The following is a 26763-nucleotide window of genomic DNA, read 5'->3' on the forward strand; positions in this document are numbered from 1 at the left end:
TACAAGAAAAAAAAGAAATTGAGACAAGGATCACCTTGACTAATCCCTTTACAACTCTTAAAGTAGTCGGCTGCAGAACTCCAGGTTTTAGGTTTGATTAACAAGTTTTACTTTGTTATTTGATTGGCATGATGTATTTGATCCTGAAGATTTCAAGTAATGCGTAAAATTGAATCTAAAACATCACATTTTTCCCCATAGTTCAGGGTTTCTTAGTATTTTATGTTATAATATCATCATGATTTTTTACTAGCTTTGGATCGTTTCAGATGAGTGTGTTTGGATACCAGAAGCAGAAGTCAAAAGCAAAATTATTTTACCTCACAAAAAAATAACTATTCAACTTGTACAAGTTATTTTGAAATTCTCTATCCAAACTGACTTCTTGCTTTTTGACTTCTATAGTCCAAAAATTACTTCTGGATGTGCATCAAAAAGTTATCTCTAACTAGCAGGGATTAGGTCGTGTTCGTTAGTCCGATAGAATCAGTATTCGTATTCTTGATAAGTAAATCAAACAATACTAGTCGAGCTAGCAAATTACAAAGACTACATCATTGGTTATCCATGATTTCAAAGACGAAATCCATTTGCATCTTTCACGGATCCTACTTGTGTTTATGTCAAGTTCCTAATAAGGTGTCTCGATGCACTCTCCGGCATAATTTCTTTTTGTCTATTAGAAAAAAAAAACAAAAATCAAGTTGGGAATAAAATTTACGGACAGAGAAAAAATATAAATTTTTATAAAACTTATGCTTCTTGATTTTGTATTTCTGAGATCGAATTATGCTTCTTTAAGAAACAAAACAAAATAAGAACCTTGAGCCGATTGTCCAATATCCAGGGCAAAATAGGAAATGACTGAAAAGTATAATTAGGCAACAAACAAAATCGAACTAATCAAACACACACCTTTGTAAAGTCCACCAAAAGATCCTAACTTTACTCCTACATTAAATTAACAACAAAACAAAAAAGTTCCCATCATTCTCTTTTTTTTCTTCTTCTTTCTTCTCGAGCTCCGCATTTACTACCAGAAAAACAGTAGTTTAATGGCGGATAAACCATCATAACACAGAAGAAAATTTTCAATCTTTTTCCTTAATTAAATTTTTAGATTTTCACGATTTACCTTTTACAAAGTTGTCGTCTTCTTTTTCTTTTGACACAGATACGGTTTACATTGAAAATATATAATCAATCCTCCTCCTTTTTTTCTCTCCCTTTTCATCTAGATTCAAAGCTTCTCTTCCCATAAAAATCCAATCTTTTTATTTTTAAAACATATTTTCCGTTTTGATTTCGCCTGGGTTTGATTAAAATGTCTTGAATTGATAAAGGGTTTTGAAGATCTAATCGAGAGGAGGTCTGGGTTTTGAGAAATTTTGAGGAGGATCTTAATAAGAAAACATGGGGGGAACTAGTAAATGGTGGAAAGTTAAGGTTGCTTTTGGATTTACTTTATGTCTTAGACCACCAAAAACAATAGAGGGGGGAAATTCTTCACCATCATCATCTTCTATCGATGTTACTTCTACTACTACAACAACTAATACTTCAAGGAGATTGTCACATGCTACTACTCCTACTCGTCAATCGAATCAACTTCTTACTCAACCAGGTCGAAGTTCAGATGTTCAAAACGTTTCCAAACCTCCTTCTGGTAGTCCTCGTTTGGTTAAATCTGTCAGCAGATCTTCAAAGGTTTGGATTTTTGTTGATTCTCTTGTTATTTTTGTGTTCTGAGTAATTTATTGTTGTTTATTAGTGAATGAATGAATTTCATGTTATTAACGGTTTGGATGTTATCTATGAGAGTTTGAAGTATTTCTTGTGTGATACAATTTTCATCTGGAAATAGGAGTTTGAAATTGAAACATCATTGATTTCTTGTCCCTAATGGTATTTTGTGTTTAAAATTGCTATTGAAATCGAGTATTAGCCGGTTTTATCAGGGACTGCATTGTTTCACATTCGAATTTGTGTCTTGTTAGAAGTCTGTGTTGGTCATTAACTGTGTTGTTAGTTGTAAATTCATTGCTGCTATCAGTTTCTGAGTTGCTATGAAGAACGTCTTGCTGCAAAATACTTAAATGGGTGTGAAATTTTGTTATTTTACAGAAGACTTGTGCAATATGCCTAGGCACCATGAAGCTAGGACATGGGCATGCGCTATTCACCGCAGAATGTTCACATTCCTTTCATTTCCACTGTATTGCATCAAATGTGAAGCATGGAAACCAAGTCTGTCCAGTTTGTAGAGCGAAATGGAAGGATATTCCTTTCCAGGGTCCTACTTCAGATCTCTCCCATGGAAGAGCAAGGATCAGTCCAGTAGATTGGCTCCAAGAAGATGGAACAGCAGCCATATTAGCCCGACCTATTCGTTCGGCTTCTAATCGGCATACTTATCGTCAGTCTTCTGAGCCGGATATCTTCAATGATGACGACCCAATAGATGTTCAACCTGAGGTGGAAGCTACTAGCATCGCTAACAGAAATGAGGATATTGAGAACAGTTCGACTAGGTCAATAGCTATGAAAACATTTCCGGAACTGTCTGCTGTTCAACGATCGATTACCCGACTGAATTTCTCTGTTCTCCTCAATCTCAAAGCCCATGTTACAAGCTCACAACTAGCTCCTGGTTGTAATCAGGCTACCTCAGATGTGTCTCAAGCTTCACGGGCTCCAGTTGACCTTGTGACGATCCTTGATATAAGCGGTAGCATGATGGGGACTAAGCTTGTGCTGTTAAAACAAGCAATGGGGTTTGTGATACAGAACTTAGGCCCCTCTGATCGATTGTCCGTTGTTGCTTTCTCTTCCACTGCCCACCGCCTTTTTCCGCTTCGTAGAATGACTGATTCTGGAAGACAACATGCTCTACAGGCCGTCAACTCTTTATATGCTAATGGTGGTACAAACATCTTAGAAGGATTGAAGAAGGGTGCAAAGGTAATGGAAGATCGTAGAGAGAAAAATCCCGTCTGCAGTATTATATTATTGTCTGATGGGCAAGATTCTTACACAGACAGAGGCCAGCTTCCAGCAGACTTCCAGTCCCGCCTGCCATTTGCAAACCGTGATGGTGGCAACCCTGGATTGTTGCAGATTCCAGTACATGCATTTGGGTTTGGTGCTGACCATGATCCAGTTATGTTGCACTCAATCTCAGAGACCTCTGGGGGCACATTTTCTTTTATCGAAGCGGAGGGTGTGATTCAAGATGCATTTGCTCAGTGCATTGGTGGACTCCTCAGTGTGGTTGTGCAGGACCTGCAAGTTCGGATAGAGTCTATCCACCCAGACATATGTCTAGGGCCACTGAAAGCAGGCAGCTACGCCACTCGTGTGATAAATAATGGCAGAACAGGATTCATTGACGTCGGAGATTTGTATGCAGATGAAGAGAGGGACTTTCTAGTATCTTTAAATGTGCCTGCTGGTGATTCAAGTAATGAGACAAAGTTGATTAATGTACAGTGTGTTTACAAAGACCCTTTCTCAAAAGAAACCATGTCTACAAATAACATGGAAGTGATTGTTCAAAGGCCTGAGATTGTGAAAGAAGTTGTTGTGTCAATTGAAGTGGACAGGCAAAGGAATAGGCTACAAGCTGCTGAAGCAATGGCAGATTCACGCTCAGCTGCAGAAAGAGGTGATTTGGCCAGTGCTGTTTGTATACTCGAGAGTTGTCGAAAAGGGTTACTGGATACAGCCTCTGCGCGATCTGGTGACCAGTTATGTGTATCTTTGAATGCGGAGCTCAGAGAAATGCAAGAGAGGATGGCAAGCCGGCAAAAGTATGAGGAATCAGGTAGAGCTTATGTTTTGTCTGGAATGAGCTCCCATTCATGGCAAAGGGCGACAGCACGTGGAGATTCTACAGAGATGACAACTCTGGTTCATGCTTACCAGACACCGAACATGGTTAACATGCTTACCCGATCTCAAACGATGACAATAATCCCCGACTCTTTGTCTCCACCAACTGCTCGTGCACCTAGATCATTTACTGAAAAGATGATGCCAAGGTAGTCTAATAATTACTCTAGAAAAGCTTCGGAAAAAAGAAGATAATTGTGGGCGGATCTATATAGATTTAGTGAGTAAGATAGTAATTTTGGGTTGGGGTTAAATATAAAGTGTACCTCTTTGATTCTTTTGAATAATTTTGATTGTTTCCACATCTTTCTACCTGTCTCTCATGAAATGAGACTGGAAACAGATTCAGAAATTAGATGCTATTGCTTAAGGTGTGCCTCAGTGCTTGAATGCTTTTTAACACAACAGTAAACCAAGTGTTCCACAGAGCAAGAAAGGAACCGCGTGAAGCAGAGTTCTTGAGAAAAAATACGGCTATGATATAAGAGGGCTTCGTACTCAAAAGTGTGGAGCCCGTCTCGATATTAGAATTCTGAAATCGAAATATAAAGAAGACTCTAGAAGACTAGAAGTCGAGAGACTCGTCTTCACAACCTGTCAACCCTAGTTAAATAATCAAGCACTGCAGCTTTGACATACTTCCTCAGAGCCCATAATCACAGCAGCTGAAGAGTGGGGATCACAAGTTTGCGGTAACCAAACCTCTCTGTCTGTCTGTCTGTCTGTCTGTCTGCATTCTCTATGTTTCTCCGTAGTTCGTTCTTCTACTTACTAGGGTTTTGAATTTGTTCGGAATTTCTTCTTTTGATCGGTGTAGTAGCTAGTTGGGGTTTCTTATTTTGTTAAAAAGATGGCATTGGAAGAAAGTCTGGCCAAATTCAAGAAGCAACAGGAGAAATGTCAATCAACCCTAGCCAGTATCAACAACGCACGAGCAGGATCATTCAGAGCTGCTGCATCAGCTCATGATAAACCTGTTCCTGTTGCAACTTCAGCTTCAATTGCTGTCAAGGCTCCTGCAATCAAATTTTCGGATGATACACAGAGGCTTCAACATATCAATAGTGTCCGGAAATCCACAATTGGGGCTCAATTGAAACGTGTAGTTGATCTTCTACGCGAGGTATATTGCTAAACTGTTTGTCACTTGCATTTTGCTCTCTAAGTAAACTGATGATTGTTACTAGATTGATCATTCTTAAAGTGAACCAATGTTCTCGTTTTATTTAGAAATGTCCTGTTTATCATGAATAAAGCAAGTGGCCTTATGAAAAATTGGGGCTAATGATGATACATTAATCTTGCTATTTTGTGTTAAGAATCATGTGAAACTGTAAGTTAACGCATAGGCGCATACTAAAGTTTTCCAACTTAGTGAGCAAAAGTGTCAAACAGTTCAAGGCTTAGCTAAGATTTTTTACCTATAAACAGTTCATAGATCTAAAGAGCAGCTTCTCTCATTCTCAAGGGATGGCAGATTGAATGTACGTACTTTTTGCTTACGACTGCTGATTGGGAAAGACTAAATTTATATGCTTATTTTTTTCCCCAGACAAGGGAAGCATTTACCGCAGAACAAATTAATCAAGCATGTTACGTGGATGCAACTAACAATAAGAATGTCTTCGATAGTTTGACAAGTAATGATAAAGTGTACTACGATGGGAAGCGCTTCTCTTACAAGGTAACTTTTACTTTCCTTCTCGAGCGTTTACCGATTTTAGTACATATGCATGGTAGCAGCTTTCTTGCATTTCCTAGAATGATTTCTAGGAGAAGCTTTTGTGTACCAATCTGCTTCCATTTGAGTGGGAGATATGATGATATAGTTTTATGTCTTTTCTGCAGCCCAAGTATGGCGTTAAAAACAAAGAAGAACTGCGCCAGTTCATCCTTGAGTATCCAGAAGGCATTCGAATTGGAGACTTAAGTGATGCATACCCAAGGGTCATGGAAGACTTACAGGTACTATTGATTCTTTGTTAATCCAGTGAAGCATTTCATTCTTCGATGTTGTAAAACAAAGATTCAGGCAGGTGAAGATAGACACATAGAATAGAAGTGATTAAGCTGTTAAAACCTCTGCATGTTATGCCGTTTGCAGGCTCTGAAGGCTTCTGGTGCTGTTTGGTTGCTATCAAATTCTGATTCTCGAGAAGATGTTGCATACCCGAATGATCCCAAGATAAACATCAAAGTGGATGATGACTTAAAATCACTGTTTAGAGAGATTGATCTTCCACATGACATGATTGATATTGAGAAATATATTGAGAAAAACAAGATGAAGCCTGCAACCAACACTGCAAGGAGGAGGGCGATGGCTCAGGTTCAAGGTAGTAACCCCAAGCCAAAGGCCAAGAAGAAAACACGCGATATTAGCAGGAGAACTAAGCTTACAAATGCCCATCTCCCAGAGCTTTTCCAGAATCTTAATGTTCCCTAATCATTTCATGCGCGTAAATCTTCACTGAAGTCTAACATAGTTTGAGAATTGTGGTTTGAGTTTCGGTTTACTAGGCACATAATCATGTGCTGTGAACTGTTTTATATATCTGGGATTTCCATTAAAAAAAAAGAGAAGTAGAATAACGTCCTTTTGTAGCTGGGATTTTAATTAGGCGATCAATATTGAATTGTACCGGTACAAGCAGATAATAGATGGCAGGTAGTATCGGCTTCACATTCATATTAGGGGAATAGCAAATTCAATAGCATCCACTGTTATTACAGATTTTTGGGGTTGCTCTCTTTATGCCTTATAATGTCGGGTGTTTTCTTCTTGTCACTTGCAGCATTCTCAGAACAGAAATCCTCACTAAGCACTGTAACAAAATAATCTGTTTTTTTTAGTTCATTGCAAAAATAGAAGATGAATCCATTTTAAGCACAACTCCAATCACGGTCCAATTGGTCATCTAGTATATCCTGCCCACCCATCGTCCTAAGGATGGATTCACTTATTGTTTAAAGAAGCACTGCCATATAGTATATGAAACTTTTTCAATTTAACATTTTTTTTTTTAACTTTTTATTCTTCTACTAGTGCAGCTTTGAATGGTAGATTAGAGGAGAAGATTGAGAAGGGAAGTTGACAACAAACTACAAAAAACCAAAATTATGCAACGTGAACTTCAAATTTGTTCTTTCATCTTCTTGTAACTTGTTTATCTGACAAAGATGGATCCCCCATGGTCACCTACACCACTACCACGATCCACTCTGTATGCACCAATTCCTACGCAGGAACTGCGCCACCAACGTTCTTATTGCGGATTCTTGCCTTTATGGTAAGTTATAAAAGTACTTGTAGTTCTTCTCAAATTCCACTTATCAGTTACTGCATAAGTTGTAATCTCGACAACTCAGTCTAATAATTTGCTCTGAACTACAGCTTGTGGTGCTTTTGCTGCTGTGGTTTGTTTAGAAGCTGCCCACCATTGTTTGACCGGCCAGCACACCCTACTCTTGTTTGAACCAGCTCATTGTACTCCAATTCAGGTTTCCTTTGTTGTTTGGGGTTGATTTATGCTTCTTTTTCACCATATTCTGTTCTGAAAATTGTGTAAAAATCTATCTATAAGCCTTACTTTAGTGGGAATATACTTTCTACATGTTCTAAAAGAATCACAGTAAATGTACTCTATTCTTTGTGTTGGTTGTATCGGCTAGTCCGTGATGGGAATTGTACGTTTTTCCTTCTGTAAAAACCGAATAATCCGATTTACTTGCGAAAGGGTACTAATCTTCTCTATACAGCGTCAGTTTCTTCCAATACTAATCGTTCTTCAACAGTTAAGATATTCGTTAAATTTGAGGTGATACAACGCGCAAAGCAGCGAAAATCTTGAGTCGTAGTAATCCTTCTGGAGCTCAGGACTGTAGGTAATCCTAATATCGTTTATCAAAAGTCTCTCAAGAAAAATGAATTGTTAACCACATTAGTTTATAAAAAATAACGAAAACAGAAGTTAGTGAATAAAGAAAGAATTAAGGAAGTAGAAAATTTCTCGATTGTTACCTCATCACAAAATCGGAACCATGTGGTCATATTTAAGGAACGAATCTGGACAATGAACAGAATTATATGTTAAACTACACCTTGTAGATATGAAAATAAAGACAAATTGTTTGTTCATTGGACGCATTACCGAAGGCGCAGTTATGTCAAGGCAAAGAGATTCAATGTTAGGAGATATGTTCAGAAAAAATATGATTCTGTGCATGCAATCTCTTGAAAGCCAGGTTGTGAGCCAGAGTCTTTGGAGATTCAGAAAATGTGGGAGCTGGCCTGGCTGTCTAAAATTTCAGGAGCTCCAACATCTGATGCGGCCAAAAACAAGTAACAAAACTAGGTTTAGACAATCTAGTGTCTCGGTAATTCACAGTCGGTTACAACTCAAAGAACTATACAGCATAAACTGACATCAGCTAAATTCGAAGTGAGGATAAAAAACCTGCGTAATTTGGAAACACAACCACAACACTAGTTTACTTATGTCATCACAAAGGCTCACAAATGTATTCCCAATATATTGGATTACCACCTTATGAGCCAGCTGCAGTAGTATCTTATCGGAAGCCATAGCATCTTCTCAACTTAGGAATTTGTTTTATTGTTTATGTCATCACAAAGACTCTCTTTTGATAGAAACAGATCTGGAATAGCTGCAATAGCATCTTATGGGGAAGCCATGATACTCCAAGAGCCATGGCCTCGTAAGATATGCAATCTGGTTTAAGAACTGCTAAGAAGTCACTGATGTTAAATGGCAGACTCACCACATTTGGTTCAAAATTTTGAAATATACCAAATTCACCACCAGCTGACTGGTCCTTATCCATAGCTGGGCTCTGTATATCACTCGCTAGTGAAATGACCAAATTATCCTACAAAACACACCATTGCCTCCAAAATACCTACAAAACACACGTAAAATGCATAATTCACAAGAAAAATAGCAAAGAAAGCATAACCAATAGATAGTAAATCAAGACGTTTCGGACACCTATCAAATTCCCCCACACTTAGACTTTGTTATTTCTCGAGCAAACTAAACTAAACTAATTCCAAATTATACAACAACTCCCTTTCGTGGAGAAAACGGTTACACTTAGCATGTATAACAAGCCTTTAAACCCCTAGGTGTTCCAAGTGGACGAGTTATAGTCTCATGAGGACTTATGAGGGTATACCCACAAAACCTACTCCAACTTCAAAGTGTTCCACCGTCCCAAGCATCAAAAGAGTTATGAGGACATATAGTTTCTGCATGCTAATAATAAGAAGTTAGAAGTACCAAAGAACATATTCTCATGCTTAAGTGTTGAGAGAGAAATAACCATGCACTATGAAAGGATTCAGATTCGAGAGCAATCGACTAAGCATTTCGCCTTGACTTCTGCCTCACCAATATGGTTTTATGATTGAGTATATTAATTAAATACCGTTCTTTTGACACCCAACAAATATACCCTTATACAACAATAAATATACCCCCCTCATTTGAAAACCTTATCCATTAAAAAATAGAATACCTTAATACCCTCATTTATAATATTATTATTTATTTAAAAACCTTATCTGTTTGGCTCTGTTTGGCAGTTGGGATATGAATTACGTTGTCCATGTTAGGGTATTTCTTGGTTTATCCGAGATTATCATGGAAATGGTTATTTTAAATGGCGTTTATTTTTCATTGTGGGTTAACGTAGTATGTTGTTTGTCAAAAAACTTGTATACAAGCCAAATTAATTAATTAAAAAAGAGATAAAAATCAAAACAATATAGTTTTATGGTTTTGAGCATAATAAAAATTAAATAAAAAAAATTACTTATCAAATTTAGGAAAAGTAACCGTCAAACCCAGGAAAGGTTTAAGCTATTCCAGGTTTTACATGGAATTCTAAAACCTCACTTTTTTTGCCTCCTAAAATTTAGGCGGGATACACTATTCTTATCTTGGCATGGAATAAACACCCACAAAAACACAATATACGGTTATTTAAGGGATAACCCAACCTAGGTTAGGATATCAAGGATCCCAAACACGACCTAACAAATTTCTTTCTCTATTACTTCACACCCACCACCACCACCACCAACAGCACCGCCGCCACCACCACTCCACCACCACAACTAACTAACTACAACCACCACTAATATTCCACCACCGCCACTGATATTCCATCACCACTAGTCGATATTTTCGCCGCCGCTGCTGCTTCCACCACTGTCGCCGCCGACGCCATCAAAATTCGGTGTCAACAACCGAAGTTGATCCAAAAATTAAAAGTTCAAAAATAACTTTAATAATACATATTCCAGTTTTTTTTTGTGTCAACAAATCGAAGTTGATCTCAGTGAATGGAGTCAACAACCAAGTTGATACAAATAACTAGAAAATATTCCGGAAGTGGGATCAACAATGGAAGTTGACCTAAAAAGGTGGAATTTAGAAATAATGTTTCCAGATTATAGTGTCAACAACCAAAGTCGATCCTTTTAAGTGGGATCAACAATTGAAGTTGATCCTATTAAGTGGGATCAACAATGGAAGTTGATCCACAAAATATGGGATCAACAGTTGGAGTTGACACTACTTATATGAGTTTGTTTCCTGTAAAAACCAATAAATCTGGAACCTGCAAACTGACATATCCTTAAGAAACACAAAAATAGCATTCATAAAAATAAATCAGAATATATGTTCTTATAAACATAACAAGTCCAAACCAAAAAGCATAAAAAAATAAAATTAAAAAAAAAAACATCCAACTAGTATGAAACCTAAAAAAGGTGCAAACAAAAAAAAACTATAGTGAATCAACTTCAACATATCAAGTCATTTCGTGCTAGAGCAGTGAATCAAAAATCTCTACAACAACCATTTTTGGTCTGCAAACAAACAAAGTTTGGCACAAAAGAAATGACGTATACGAATGAATGAATTTGGCGTGAGTCGAGCACGCATCATCTGACGTGGAGTCAGCCGTGTTGGATGCACCACAAATTCAACATTTGAAGAACTTTACAACTATAAAATCCAACAACAACACCACTACCATTAGTCGAATAACAATACACAAACACAAACTAGCAAGAAATTAAACTATTTTTTTTAACAAACATGATTTAAAACTACAAGCATGACTATACTAATCCAAGGAATGATGTGAACAATAGAGTCAGTAGTTGATCCCATAAAAAACGTGAACTTGAACGTAAAGAGTAAGGTAACAAAAGTAGTAGTTACCTCAGAGTTTATCTGAAACCAAGCACCGATCTTTTTGTATTCATCATTCATTTAGAGCACTGCTCGGTCGAACTCGCAAGCGTTGCTATCTCAAGCTTGTTTGTCAAGTTTAGTTGCCAAATCTATAAGTCTTGATTTCTAGTCTACTTATATCTAAGTCTCGGATTAGGATAGAAAGTGTAGTTGAGCTTAAACTTCACGGCGTTCATCTATTGAAGACGAAGAACTACTAAGGGGAGCTTGTGGAACTTCATCGACAAAAAAGTATGTGGATACTTGAACTCATCTATCACTCAAAAGTCTATCTACTCTATCACATATTTGAGACAAAAGTTGTATAGCTATATAGACTTCGACTATACACATTTGATATTTCGAGCTGAGTTTAACTTGCTTACATATTTCTTGGAGTATGTGTTGGTAAGCTTTTCCTTCAACTAAGTTCATCTTATATTCTTGACGAAAGTCAAAAGATGGTCATGTGAAAATCGCCTAGTAACATCTTACATGATTTGTATGAGACAATCATTTGGTGTAGACCTGGAATGTTTCGTATTGATTATTTCAATATCTTGAAAAAATCGCTTTGATGCTAATAGTTCGTGAAAACAACTATTGTCATCCTCTAAAAAAGTTTTAATGATTAAAATGGAGTTTAGAAAAATTGGATATAAACATAGTATGCGTACTTGCATATATGTAATCCATGTCTGGGAACCATAGTACGCATACCCGTGTGTCTACCAGTTGGTTTGAGATAATATGGGTACCTAGTACACATATCGGTACGCGTACTGGCGTAAGGTTTGGGTCCGGGAATTTCTGCTTGAGTTTGGAAGTGTACTGAGGTATGTGTACCCGTTCACATACTGGCAAAACCAAACTCAGTCCGGCTACTTAGGTATGCGTACCCGTATGCATACTTGAGTAGGTGATGTTCTAAAATAGGTTTGTTCATGAACTAATACATTTATATAATAAGGAATGCAATATTTTGCAAACCGTGGCTATAATGTTCATGACTTGATTCGAGTGAATCAAAATCGATTTTTCTTCAGTTGTGTCTCGTATACTTCTATGAGAATATAAACAATTGAACAACTCTAGAACCAGTTTCATCTGAGTCATTTGAACTAGTTATGGTTAAGATGAATATGGTTGATATGAAAGTGTTCATATGGCTAACTTCGATTAACTATTGTTGAGCCAACAAGGTGTACACGTTTAGGTACGGTTACTCATATCTAAATGAAGGTACATTTCATTTGTGTATATAACAAGCTAAGTTCGATCTAACGGTTGAAATATATTAGCTTGAGTCTAATCAGGTTTTCATTTAACGGTGAATATTGAATGCTTTGTTACCAAGGTAACATTGATTGCAAACCCTGATTAGAGTCGATTTTCCTTTAACCTTAGGTTTTTCACGAAACCCTGTAGGTTAACGACTTGGAGACTTCATTGGTATTGTGAAGCCAGACCCAACTATTTTATCTGTAGTTGCGTGATCTGATCTTGTTGTTTTCTATTGTGATTGAGTACTATCTTCTCTAAGATTGGATCGAGATTTATTCTCCGATAGGCAAGATAAAAAGTAGTCACAAACATCTTCGTCTCATCGTTTGTGATTCCACAATATCTTGTTTCGTTACCATACGATTAAGATTATTGTGAGGTGATTGATATTTCTAGGCTGTTTTTCGAGAATATAAGTCTGGTATATCAATTGGTTCCTGTTCACCTTGATTTATCAAAAAAAAAAAAAAAACGGAACAAAACTCAAAGGTTTATCTGTGTGGGAGACAAAATTATCTATACAATAGACTTTTCCGTGTGAGAGAGATTTGTTTATCAAGTCTTCGACTTTAGGTCGTAGAAACTCTTAGTTGTGGGAGATCAGCTAAGGGAAATACGTGCGTAGAATCCTGTTAGAATTCAGAGATGTAAGGAGCGCAACTGTACCTTGATCAGTGTGAGATTGGTTAGGGCTCAACTACATTCTAATCCGAAGTTAACTTGCAATAGGATAGTGTCTGTAGCGGATTAATACAGTGTGGTGTTCAAATCTGGACTAAGTCCCGAGGTTTTTCTGCATTTGCGGTTTCCTCGTTAACAAAATTTCTGGTGTATGTGTTATTTCTTTTCCGCATTATATTTTGTTATATAATAGAAATATCACAGGTTGTGCGTAAGTTCAATCAATTGTGAATCCAACCTTTGGTTGTTGATTAAATTGATTGACACTTGGATATTGGTTTGTGATACCATCCAATTTATTTCTCTTATTCAACCGGGCTCGCAAATTCCAATTTGTTTGATTGCGGATTGAATTGAGAACTTGAGATATAACTCTTTGATATACTTTTCTTAAGATTGAGTCTGACTATCTAGTTGATTCTTTTAAAAGTATATTGGAGTTTTCCCATACAAATTTTTAAGCGAAATATTGGGTGAGGTAGTTAGACCCCCGCCTTTTCACTTTCCAGTCTCACCACCACGACCATTCACAAAAAATATCCACCACCACCAATAGTCACACAAAATATCCACCACCACCACCACAAAAACTAGTACCACCACTATCTCCATAAATAATTTCAATATTCTAATCTCACCACAACCATTATTCCAACCAGAACCACCACAATCTCGCTCATCAATTACATCATTTATTCCATCTACATCATCAATTCCAACCAAAACCACCACAAATTTACATCATCAATTCCACCACCATCTCCATCATCATAAATTAAACTGAAAATCAAGTAACAAATCAATTAACATTGAAACTACATCAACATACGAAATCAGATCCTTAAAACATTCCATCACCATAAAATCAAGTAAAAAAACCCTGTAAATTACTATTTCTAAAAGTCAATACAAATGAAAAAAAACTAAGTGAAGAAGAATATAGGCATTTAACTAAATCAATTACAGAGCTGGAGAAGAATGAAATCCAAAATTAGGGTTGAAATGGGAATCATGGATACTTTAATTGCAAAATCGAAATGAACTTAACATTTTTAATGCCCGAAATTAGGTTTTGGAGAATATATTTGTGTTGTTCCATCACTAGGTTTATGAATTGTAGTTGAATCATGTGATAATCGATCTAAATTAGCAATTACGACTTTGTTGTATTATGATTCGTACAAGGGATGAAGCATATTTAACTAAATTATGAATATCAAAATGGACAATCATATGCAAACCCAGTTTACAATTCAATATATAAATCAAGATTTTGTTTAGGAAAAACAAACAAGATTATGAATACATGTTGAGTATTGTACAAGCATATAATAAGTAAGAACCATTCTCATTATTTTAAAAACACATAATTCAATTTCAAGTTCCAATAAATATTAAACAAAAGTCATCCCCACCCAAAAGTCATCCCCACCCAAAAGTCAAAGTCACACCCTACATGTCACATCGTTTGAAGAAGTCCATCACCTCAGTTGCTTTCAAGCGGATGATTTCTTTATGATTATCACTCATTTCTTACGTTCCACGCCTAGCTGCATCATATTCCATCTCCCTCAGACAACGACGAAGGTTGTTGTGGCCTATTGTCCCTGATATATCCCACTCAATCATAGCATCTAGGAGTAGGTTACCAATGGCAGCACCATTGATATTCCTTGGAGCCGCTAAGAAACCATTGCACTAAAATAAAGAAAAACTAAACAAGTACTATTATTACAATTGGACTTAGGGGTATTGTATATAAGTAACTGAACAGGAATGTAAACCAAAAGTAAGTTTTTATTACCATTGCTTACAAAAGAAAGCTTTGCTTTTTGGCTGGTGAAGGGAATTCAATCGACTCATTATCAAGATCAGAAAGTTCTCCTTCTTTAATTTGGATAGAAATGTAATGGAGCATTCCTTTCAGCATCTTTCAAAAGATTGTAGCTTTAGGTTTGTCTTTGAATTTATAGACATGATCAACATTATCTCTTTCGGTAAAGGAGAGAATGTTATATGGGTATATCAACATAAAAAATAACAAATTTTTTAGACTGACCAGATGAGAAATTGTTATTTACATAAAAGATTATAGTAGTTACCAACAGTCATCGTGTAAGAGTATCCTGCCATCAATTCATCACATTTTAAAGGATAGGCCCCTATAGTTGATCCTTGTGCAATAGTTACAATAGTTACATTTTGGTTCTTTTGCACGTTTGCGGGAGCAATATAAATGTTTCGCATGCTAGTAGGGATCCTATTAGTTCCACCCAAAACATATTCTTTGATGAAACATATACAACACTTCTGCATATTAGGTATACGAAGTTAAGTTCTTAAAGGTTCATTTACAATAATGAACAAGACCTTTTAAAAATAAACGACAACGATCATAATTATTAGGGAAGAAACTAACCTTCCATTTTCTCTCTTATAACTTTATCTTCTTTCAGCTTTCACCTGAAATCACCCACACAATTCAGTGAAAACGTGAAAGCGGTGAATATCAATCCATTGAATAGGCTATGTGTAATGACTGTACAAGGACTTTTCAAGAAAAACAAACTTCTACTTACAATATTTTGTTAATTACGAACCGTTAAGTGATCATAATGACAACTTATACGATAGAAATGAGAGTAACAATAGAACAAGATATATTACTTTAGTCCTTCCATACCCATCTTTTTCCTAGAATTTATATGCAGAATATGTGAAATACACATATTTCCATCTTTATGTGGAAGTCAAAATCAAAAACATATTGCCATATGGCATGTTGGTTAATGCTACATACTTTTACGATCAACTTTTTATAGATATATCACTCTAAGGATGATCCAAGGAGACAAATTCTTAGTTTTAACATTTCTATTAAACTAAGGAAAGAAATACCTTATCAGAGAGACATGGAAAACAAAATTAAAATTAATATCAGTTGAAAGTTTTTACCTTGTGATGTATATTTGTATCATAGCCAGAATAATGTAAAATTTCCAACATTCAGATCATCTAAGTCTTAAGACGCTCATCTAAAATCTTTTAAAAATGAGCTTACTGCATAATTAATATCTCTAAATAAACACAAAACAAGGGCTAAATTAGAAATTACGACTTTGTTGCATCATGATTCGTACAAAAGATGAAGCATATTTAACTAAATTATGAATATCAAAATGGACATTCATATTTAAACCCAGTTTACAATTAAATACATAAATCAGTATTTTGTTTAGGAAAAACAAACAAGATTATGAATACATACATATTTTCTTCATGCTGAGTACTGTACAAGCATATAATAAGTAAGAACCATTCTCGTTATTTTAAAAACGCCTAATTCAATTTCAAGTTCCAATCAATATTAAACAAAAGTCATCCCTGCCCAAAAGTCAAAGTCACACCCTACATGTCACATCGTTTGAAGAAGTCCATCACCTCAGTTGATTTCAAGCGGATAATTTCCTTGTGATTATCACTCACTTCTTTCGTTCCACGCCCAGCTGCATCATATTCCATATCCCTCAGACGACGACTGAGGTTGTTGCGGCCTGTTATCCCTAATACATCCCACTCAACCATAGCATCTAGGAGTCGGTTACCAATGCCAGCACCATTGGTACGCCCTGGAGCCACTAAGAAACCATTGTACTAAAATAAAGAAAAATTAAAAAAGTACTTTTACTACAATTACACTTAGGAGTATGATATATAAGTAACTGAACATGAATGTAAACTAAAACAAAGCTTTCCTTCTGGTTGGTGAAGGGATTTCAATCGAATCATTATCAAGATCAGAAAATTCTCCTTCTTTAAGTTGGACAGAAATGTAGTGGGTCATTCCTTTCAGCGTCTCCCAAAAGATTGTAACTTTAGGTTTGTCTTTGAATTTTTAGACATGGTCAACATTATCTCTTCCGGTAAAGGAGAGAATGCTTCCTGGGTAGATCAACATAAAAATAAAAGAAAATAACAAAATTATTAGACTGATCAGATGAGCAATTATTAGTTACATAAAGGATTATAGTAGTTACCAACAGTCATCGTGTAAGAGTATCATGCGGTTAATTCATGACACTTTAAAGGATACACCCTATAGTTGATCCTTGTGCAATAGTTACAATAGTTGCATTTTGGTTCTTTTACACGTTCGCGGGCGCCATATAGATGTTTCGCATGCCAGTAGGGATCCAATTAGTTCCATACAAAACATATTCTTTAACGAAATACAAACAACACACTTCTGCATATTTCGATTAGGTATACGAGTTAAGTTCTTAAAGATTCATTTACAATAGTGAATTATATATTTTAAAATAAATGACAACAATCATAATTATTGGGGAAGAAACTAACTTCTATTTTCTCTCTTATAACTTTATCTTCTTTCAGCTCTCACCAGAAATCACCCACACAATTCAGTGAAAATAAATAATAAACGAAACCAGTTGAAAGCGGTGATTATCAATCTATTGAATAGGCTATATGTAATGACTGTACAAGGACTTTTCAAGAAAAACAAATTTTTGCTAACAATATTTTGTTAATTGTGAACCGTTAAGTGATCATAATGGAAACATATATGATAGAGATGAGAGTAACAATAGAACAAGATATTACTTTCGTCCTTCCATACCCATCTTTTGCCTTGAATTTATATGCAGAATATGTGAAATACACATATTTTCATCTTTATGCGGAAGTCAGAACCGGAAACATATTGGCCTATGGCATGTTGGTTAATGCTACATAATTTCACGATAAGCTTTTTGTAGATATATCGCCACCCTAGGGATGATCCAAGGAGACAAATTATTAGTTTTAACATTTCTATTAAACTAAGGAAACAAATACCTAATCAGCAGAGAGACATGGAAAAAAAATTAACATTACAATCAGCTGATAGTTTTTTCCTGATGATGTATATTTGTATTATAGCCAGGGTAATGTAAAATTTCCAACATTAAGATCATCTAAGTCTTAAGACGCTCGTCTGAAATCGTTTAAAAATGAGCTTGCTGCATAATTAATATCTCTAAATAAACACAAAACAGGGGCTAAATTAGCAATTACGACTTTGTTGCACTATGATTCATATAAAGGATGAAGCATATTTAACTAAATTGTAAATATCAAAATGGACATCCATATTCAAACTCAGTTTACAATTCGATATATAAATCAAGATTTTGTTTAGGAAAAACAAAAAAGATTATGAATGCATACATCTTTTCTTCATGTTGAGTATCGTAAAAGCATATAATAAGTAAGAACCATTCTCGTTATTACCTAATTCAATTTCAAGTTCCAATCAATATTAAACAAAAGTCATCCCCACCCAAAAGTCAAAGTCACACCCTACAATTCACATCGTTTGAAGAAGTCAATCACCTCAGTTGCTTTCAAGCGGATGATTTCCTTGAGACTATCACTCACTTATTTCGTTCCACGCCCTCATATTACATCTCCCTCAGATAACGAAGGAGGTTGTTGCGGCCTGTTGTCCCTGATATCTCCCACTCAACCATAGCATCTAGGAGTCGGTTACCAATGGCAGCACTATTGGTATGCCCTGGAGCCGCAAAGAAACCATTGTATTAAAATCAATAATAACTAAACAAGTATTCTTACTACAATTGGACTTAGGGGTATGGTATATAAGTAACTAAACAGGAAAGTAAACCAAAAATAAGTTTTTCTTACATTGCTTGCAAAAGAAAGCTTTCCTTCTTGGATGGTGAAGGGAATTCAATCGACTCATTATCAAGATCATAAAGTTCTCCTTCTTTAAGTTGGATAGAAATGTAATGACCCATTCCTTTCAGCGTCTCCCAAAATATTGTAGCTTTAGGTTTGTCTTTAAATTTGTAGACATGCTCAACATTATCTCTTCCGTTGAAGGAGAGAATGTTACCTGGGTATATCAACATAAAATGACATAAAAAATAACAAAATATTTAGACTGACCAGGTGAGCAATTATTAGTTACATAAAGTATTATAGTGGTTACCAACTATTAATGGGGAAAAACGATTTCCTGATTTTCTAGGAAGTGGAGAGACGACCATGCGGACGGAGACTCCTCCACCGAGCAAACTGCCTAACCTTAAACATATACACTGCACGGGAGTGCTTTGAGTTCGAGAATCAATCTGTAGGACTCCGACCTAAACCAATAAATTGTTGTTCCAGATTCAATTCGGTCACAAAGAGGGAAGATGGTTGATCTGTAGTGAAAATGCAGTGGTCTAACAACCACACCCAAAAATTCGTTTGGCAATCTGAGAGGACTTACTCCAATACACTTTCTAGAGAATCAACTAGACAGTCAGACTCAATCTAGAGAAAAGTATATCAAAGAGTTTTAATATCTCTGTTTCACAATGTAATCAGCAAATCGAACAAATAGAAATTCGTGAGCCTGATTATTATTTGAAACAACTTGAACGGTACCAAAGACCAATGTTCAACTGTCAATCAATGTAAATCTACAACCAAAAGTTGGATATTCTAATTGATTGATCTTAACGTACAACCTGTGATATTTCAATTGTATAAAAAAATATAATGCGGAAAAGAAATAACACAGACACCAGAATTTTGTTAACGAGGAAACCGCAAATGCAGAAAAACCCCGGGACCTAGTCCAGATTGAACACCACACTGTATTAAGCCGCTACAGGCACTAGCCTACTACCAATTAACTTCGGACTGGACTGTAGTTGAACCCTAATCAATCTCACACTGATTCAAGGTAAAATTACGCTCCTTATGTCTCTGATCCCAGCAGGATACTACACACTTGATTCCCTTAGCTGATCTCACCCATAACTAAGAGTTGTTACGACCCAAAGTCGAAGACTTTATAGACAAATCTATCTCACACGGAAAAGTCTATAGGATTGGATAATTCTGTCTCCCATATAAATACCCAAGAGTTTTTGTTCCGTCTTTTGATAAATCAAGGTGAACATGAACCAATTGACAAACCGGACTTATATTCCCGAAGAACAGCCTAGTATTATCAATCACCTCGCAATAAACTTAATCGACTAGCGAAACAAGTTATTATGGAATCACAAACGATGATACGAAGTTTGTTTGTGATTACTTTTCTATCTTGCCTATCGGAGATATAAAATCTTAAGCCAAATATTTCAATTGCACTCAACACGATAAAAACAACAAGATCAGATCACGCAACTACAAAGATAATAGTTGGGTCTGGCTTCACAATCCCAATGAAGTCTTCAAGTCGTTAACCTATAGGGTCTCAAGAAGAAACCTAAGGTTAAAGGAGAATCGACTCTAGTTATGCAACTAGTAACATACATGAGGTGTGGGGATTAGGTTTCCTAGTTGCTAGAGTTCTCCTTTATATAGTTTTCAAATCATGGTTTGCAATCCAAGTTACCTTGGTAACAAAGCGTTCAATATTCACCGTTAGATGAAAAACCTGATTCAACCAAGCTAATATCTTTCAACCGTTAGATCGAACTTAGCTTGTTACACACAAAGGAAATGTACCCTCATTTAGGTTTATGTAGCCGTACCTAAACGTGTACACCATGTTGGTTCACAAATAGTTAACCGAGGTTAGCCATATGATTACTCTCATATCAACCTTATTCATCTTAACCATAACTAGTTCAAATGACTTAAATGATACTAGTTAAAGAGTTGTTCAATTGTTTAGAAAACACAATTATATCAAATCGGTTTAATTCACTTGAATCAATCATGAACATTATAGCCACGGTTTGCAAAGATTGCATTCCTTATGATTTAAATGTTTAGGTTCATGGACTTGACCGATTTGAAAAAGTAACTAGCTTAAGTATGCGTACTTAAGCAACCAGTTTTGAGTTTGTAAAGTTTCCAAACTCAGCAGAAATTTCCGGTTCAAAAACTTCCGCCAGTATGCGTACGGGTACGCATACTTAAGGTGACTAGTTATGAGTTTTGCCAAAACCAAACTCAGCAGAAATTCTCGGTTCGAGAACTTCCTTCAGTATGCGGATGGGTACGCATACTTAACCTGTCTCCTTCACCAATTCCGTATACACACATATGCATACTCTTGGCTTCCGGTTTATGGACTTATACACTAATATGCGAACACACTATATATGCTTATATCCAAAGATGGTTACACCATCAACTCTTTATTTCAATCATTAAAACATTCTTCTATAATGACAATATCCGTTTTCACACATTATTAGCATCAAAGCAATTTTCAAGATATTGAAATAAAGTAAAGAGATGATCAAGGAATCCTTCGCCGTTACCAAGTGTTAACTGGATTAGAATACTTATCTATCTTTCGTTAGAACCATTCATCACCAACCGTAGGAAAACAACTAGATCAGTGTTATCCCCAAAACTCCTTCTATCACTGGATACGGAAGTTCTCGACTACCGGATTCTATTCAACGAACCACCAATTAGTAGATCACTCAAGGTGTAATCCAATCGAATGCTTTAAGCTTTGTGAATTTAGGTTGATCCCAGTAGTTGAACTCTTAGATCAAGGTACACTTGCTGATGTTATCTTTACTCGCAATTGCTCCACAAAATCCCTCTGCAAGGTCTCGCGATGTCTACTTGTGTAAAGAGTCAATCGATGATTACTTATCTCATAACTTCTACTAGAAATAGAACAATCAATAAACTAATCTAGTATGCATCCCAAATCAATCTAAGAATCATTCATAAACCCTAAATATAGAAAAGACAAACAATGATGATTAAAACTCAGAAAAAACTTGTATAATAAAAAAACTTCACGCTAGCACATTGAATTCATCCTCAATCAACAAAGGTTTAGCAACTCATGATTACACAATTCCCCGGTTTCCCCCTAAAGGGGTAAACCCTAGAATATTTTATGAAGAACAAAAGTATAATATGAGATGTGATATGTAGAGATCCTCTAATTGTTGTGGAAATCCTCTTATATAGTTTTCATGAGATCTAGGTATTAGAATCCATCCGGGACCAAGTTTCCCTTATTTGGAAGTCAAAATACGTCAAAAGGGACCCCATAGGTTTGTCTCAGTCGGAATTGTCGAATACCCCAAAGAAATGCCAAAGGTTGGGGTCAAAAATACACTTTTTCTGCCCGAAATATGGTCACTTTTGGTATTGCTAAAGCAATGCCGAAAGTTGTGTTGTAGATTGCAGTTTTACGTCTCGACTGTTTTGGTCGTAACTTCTTCGTCCGAACGCGGAATGACCTCATTCTTTCGCCGTTCTCTTCATAATTGAATTCTATTCAAGATGGTGATAAGAAATCCTTAATTTGGATGATCTGAACTTGGTCTTTTAGTCCTTCTTATGTTTTCGACCTTCTTTGCTCCTTTTCGTCGCACTTATTCCACTTCTTTCGGCTTTAGACACTTGGATCTTTGAGAACTTCACTTTATATCTCTTTTGAAGCTCTTTTCAATATTCTTAGGATGATTCACCTGATAAAACACATAAACTAGAAAATAATCATAATAACAAGTAATATGCAAGAATTAAAACAAGTCTGAAATTGACATTCTAAACATGTAAATTAAGCACTTATCAAATTCCCCCACACTTACATTTTGCTAGTCCTAGAGCAAAATACCTAAAGTAAAAAAACTCCATGTCTTCGATGATACAGATGCACTTAGCAAATGCAACATGCCTTTAAACCCCTAGGTGTCCCTAGTGGACGAGTTATAGTCTCGTGAGGGCTTACGAGAGTATACCCACAAAACCTAATCCAACTTCAAAGCGTTCCAGCTTCCTAAGCATCCAAAGAGCTATGAGGACATATAGTTTCTGCATGCTACTAATAAGTAGAAATACCAAAGAACATATTCTCATTCTTAAATGTTGAGTGATAAATAACCACACCATAATGACAGAACGCGTGTTTGAGAGCGATCAATAAGCATTTAGCCTCGACTTCTGCCTCATTTAAAAGGATTTTATTATAATTTCACTCAATAAGATGACTTTTTTATGGGTCTCACATGTGTGAAGGTAGGAATGAAGAGATAAATACTACACACGTTGAATGGTGGGAAGGAAACCTTCCGAATTATTTATGGAGACTCCACAAAATCGTGGAAAATAAAGGTATTTTTCTGATGATCTCTAAGAAAGGAAATCAACCATTATTATTAAAAATAGAGGATGAGAGTACTTACCACCTTCACATATGATTGCAATGATGATAACACCACTGTCACAACATCCAATAGAAACGTCTTCCTTCGGCTCGTCTTCTGTCTTCAACTGTTGATGATAAACTCTTGAATTTCGTAAAACTCTGACAATTTATAACTCTTTTCCTCAAATTCCTTGTTGCTTGAAACTTCTTTATAGTTTTTCTTCCTTCCCCACGGCCTTATTGAACAAATAACAACCTAAATGCAATTTTTTTTTTGTATTTTCTTTCTTTTTGTATTTTTTTTTGAAAGATTGCAACTACACAAATAACAAAATTAAAATTAACATGGCCATGAAAGAAGTACTTTACCACTTTGTTCTTCACAACTTGTATTGTTTTCGTATCATAAACTTCAATAACTCTCATCTTTTGATTTTCTTCGCTCTTGTAAATAAGTCTTCATACTTGGATATAAATTACACTCCTTATGTGTAAGTCTTAAACATGTGTATAAAAATCTTCTCATTGTATGGTGCTTTACTTGGATATGAAATTTTGTTCTTCCTTGTATTGTTTCTTGTAAACCTCAAACGTCTTCAACTTTCCTTGTAGATTTTGATGTCGCTCCACTTATTGATGATGATGGTGTTTCTATGGATCTGTTATTGGCGAGAGAGAGAATGGTGCTAACTGCAAATCAAACTACAAGAAGGTGGCTTTCATCTATAGACGTCACCCTCATGATTAAAAAAATTAGCACTCAAGAGATCAAAGAGTAGTCATTCTATTGGTGGGAGGTTGGGTAGCTCACCATTCTACCCGGAATTAACGTACGGTGACACACACTCAAAAGAAAACTTTTTAGTCAGCTACAAAGAAATCTGGTATGGTGCCTCAGTTGATATGAAAATAGGTAACCTCCACTAATGATTGATCAGCAACCCTAATAATGCATTCCTCCCTGCTCCTAATTTGCATCACCGACATGATTAAATCCATTATTTAACACTCTAACAAGCAAGAAATCCAACGTAGTTCCCTAACGCTTCCAAGTTCAGGTATGTCAGTCAGAATCTCTATGTAAACATACCTAGAAGTATGCTAGCGACTCTAAAATCTCTACAAGTTGGAGGTTTTTTTGCAGAACTTTTGAAAATTTGACTCAAAAAGGCTAAAAACTTTATATGCAAAATATCCAAACACTCCCCCACACTTGAACTTTACATTGTCCTTAATGTAATTTACTCGTCCTAAGTAAAATCAAGGTGGGAAATCATAATATGATATGAAAAACTAAGAAAAATAAATAAGATAAAGATAGATATACAAAACCGATGGGTTGCCTCCCATTAAGCGCTTAGTTTAACGTCCTCAGCCTGAACTTCTCGTTATCGGCCATACACCAACAATCTAAAAATCTGGTAGTCCTCCCATAAAACAATCTGCAATTCTAGTAACAACTTCATGAAAATATTAGCACAAGATATAAATATTGAAGATATTACTTTATTGAAGTTTCCCCCACACTTAGTCCTTTCTACATTGGGAAGTGGATAGAGAACATAGAATTCGGGAACTTCAAAAGGTTCATCAGCTTGGTGAACCTGCACAACAATAGAATCAAACACAACAAGTGGTGGATACTTAAAAACAAAATAATCCGTTAAAACTTTGGAAGCACACAACTCCAATCCTAAGTGAGGTATTTTCCTAAAAGATGGATTATCTTTGAGAATCTACTTTAATTGGATGGAAAGGATCAATCGATATAGAATTATGCAAAGGATTAGACAAACCTTGTTCGCGGTCCTCATCTTTTCTCTCTAGTGAATTATTTACCTCAAGTATATCGTGGTCCTCTATCGAACTCTTAATTTCTGCTTCAATTAAAATCTCAGCATCATTATATTCCTTGATAATCTCAACTGGGTCTTCCACAACTTCAATCAATTTGGTTTCTTCTCAATCTCAAGCTCTTCAACAATCTCATCATCACAATCGGAATCCTCTTCAAAATCGTCAATAGCGAAACGACGTTCGAATTCCATATCTATGGCCTGGTTAATTTCATCAAGAATATTTTGTGATGCACCGGCTTCCTCCAGTTGGTTGTATCGCGCATATAGTTTTCTGCTGTTAACACGCTTTCCACCGTTATGCACAATCTCCTCTTTTGGAAATAGTGAAGGAAAAACACGATGAAGAGGAGTAGGTTTTTATTCAGTATCACAACTTTTTAGTTCCAAACTCTCTGTCATCTGCACATTACTAGAAAACAATTGATCAGAAGCATAACTATCCTCCCATCCCTTTGATTGCTCACTTATATACCCGTCATAAGGTTGTTGATATGTATGAGAGTATCCATAAAGCTCCATAGGTATGGTTGGTAGTTTTTATACGAATGAGATTGAAAACCATATTGCTTACCACTATAATATGATGATTGTTCTTGTGCTCCGTACATGTTATTTCCGTAAGGAAACATGAAGACTCACAAGAAATAGAAAATCAAAACAAAAAATAAAAACAAGATAAAACAAATAAAAAATCAATTAGCAACTGCTCCCCGGCAGCGACGCCAAAATTTGATGGGCTGTCGTAGGCACAACAAATTAATAAAGATATTTCCCACTAATTAACTGGTAGTATAGCGGTAGTAAGAGATCGTTCCCACAGAGAGCTGTGTAATTGATAGGTTATTTATATTAGCAAAACAAAGGAAAAGTGACTTCCAGTTACAACCACCCTTCTGGATCTTCCGGGGGACGCTCCAAAAATATCAAGTCAAAGATGAAGACTTCAAAAGATGTCCGTTCCAAGGTGAATTAACCTTTCAGAGATGCTGGAAAGCTGATACATGGTATGTCTCTTGATCATCTAAGAGTGGTTCGTGCTAAGATATATGATTTCTTGGTCTTGGTAGATGTGGAAGGAAAGCAGACACGTGATGAAATATGACATAAGAAAAGAGCTGAAGATGAAAAGCTCATATCTCATCAACAGAAGAACCTCCGACTTGCAAGTGAGACTATCGACTGAAGATGAAGTTTGGCCTTGCGTTGATGGTGTAGCTCCTGATTCAGATGTGGATGAATGAAGAATTTCTTCATAATTCGTCATTTGAAAATTCAGAAGTTAGGCTTCATTGAAAATGTTATAGAATCTTCATACGATGTCCGTTTTTGATGATCTACCCCAACTATTCCCATAAGATGTTGTAGTATCCTGCTGGGATCAGAGACGTAAGGAACGCAACTGTACCTTGAATCAGTGTGAGATTGATTAGGGTTCAACTACATTCCATTCCGAAGTTAACTTGTAGTAGGCTAGTGTATGTAGCGGGCTTAATACAGTATGGTGTTCAAAACTGGACTAGGTCTGGGGTTTTTCTGCATTTGCGGTTTCTTCGTTAATAAAACTTCTGGTGTCTGTGCTATTTATTTTCCGCATTATATTTTATATAATTGAAATATCACAGGTTGT

The 26763-nt window shown here is 36.0% G+C and overlaps 2 protein-coding genes across 3 annotated transcripts; both read left to right on the forward strand.

Annotated features, from left to right (window-relative positions):
- Positions 1-989: 989 nt before the first annotated feature.
- Positions 990-4261, forward strand: LOC113313165 (E3 ubiquitin-protein ligase WAV3-like). The gene is made up of 2 exons (XM_026561900.1): positions 990-1707; positions 2125-4261. The coding sequence occupies exons 1-2, from the start codon at positions 1414-1416 to the stop codon at positions 4042-4044; spliced, it is 2214 nt and encodes a 737-aa protein (XP_026417685.1). The 5' UTR covers positions 990-1413; the 3' UTR covers positions 4045-4261.
- A 182-nt stretch (positions 4262-4443) lies between these two features.
- On the forward strand, positions 4444-7645 carry LOC113313166 (general transcription factor IIE subunit 2-like). Of its 2 annotated transcripts, XM_026561903.1 has the most exons (6): positions 4444-4583; positions 4709-5014; positions 5444-5575; positions 5740-5856; positions 5996-7181; positions 7286-7645. In XM_026561903.1, the coding sequence occupies exons 2-5, from the start codon at positions 4742-4744 to the stop codon at positions 6335-6337; spliced, it is 864 nt and encodes a 287-aa protein (XP_026417688.1). In that variant the 5' UTR covers positions 4444-4583; positions 4709-4741; the 3' UTR covers positions 6338-7181; positions 7286-7645. The 2 variants fall into 2 exon arrangements, with proteins under 2 accessions (XP_026417688.1, XP_026417686.1); XM_026561901.1 differs by having other exon boundaries at positions 4577-5014.
- The last annotated feature ends 19118 nt before the right edge of the window (positions 7646-26763 follow it).

Source organism: Papaver somniferum, chromosome 9 (assembly GCF_003573695.1).
Source record: "Papaver somniferum cultivar HN1 chromosome 9, ASM357369v1, whole genome shotgun sequence".
NCBI lineage: Eukaryota > Viridiplantae > Streptophyta > Magnoliopsida > Ranunculales > Papaveraceae > Papaver > Papaver somniferum.

Bases quoted from the DNA above. Each gene is read 5' to 3' on its own strand.
- LOC113313165 (XM_026561900.1), top strand. From the start codon at position 1,414: ATGGGGGGAACTAGTAAATGGTGGAAAGTTAAGGTTGCTTTTGGATTT. The intron at 1,708-2,124 runs GTTTGGATTTTT...GTTATTTTACAG, and splicing joins CTGTCAGCAGATCTTCAAAG to AAGACTTGTGCAATATGCCT.
- LOC113313166 (XM_026561903.1), top strand. From the start codon at position 4,742: ATGGCATTGGAAGAAAGTCTGGCCAAATTCAAGAAGCAACAGGAGAAA. The intron at 5,576-5,739 runs GTAACTTTTACT...TCTTTTCTGCAG, and splicing joins GGAAGCGCTTCTCTTACAAG to CCCAAGTATGGCGTTAAAAA. The intron at 5,857-5,995 runs GTACTATTGATT...TGCCGTTTGCAG, and splicing joins GGGTCATGGAAGACTTACAG to GCTCTGAAGGCTTCTGGTGC.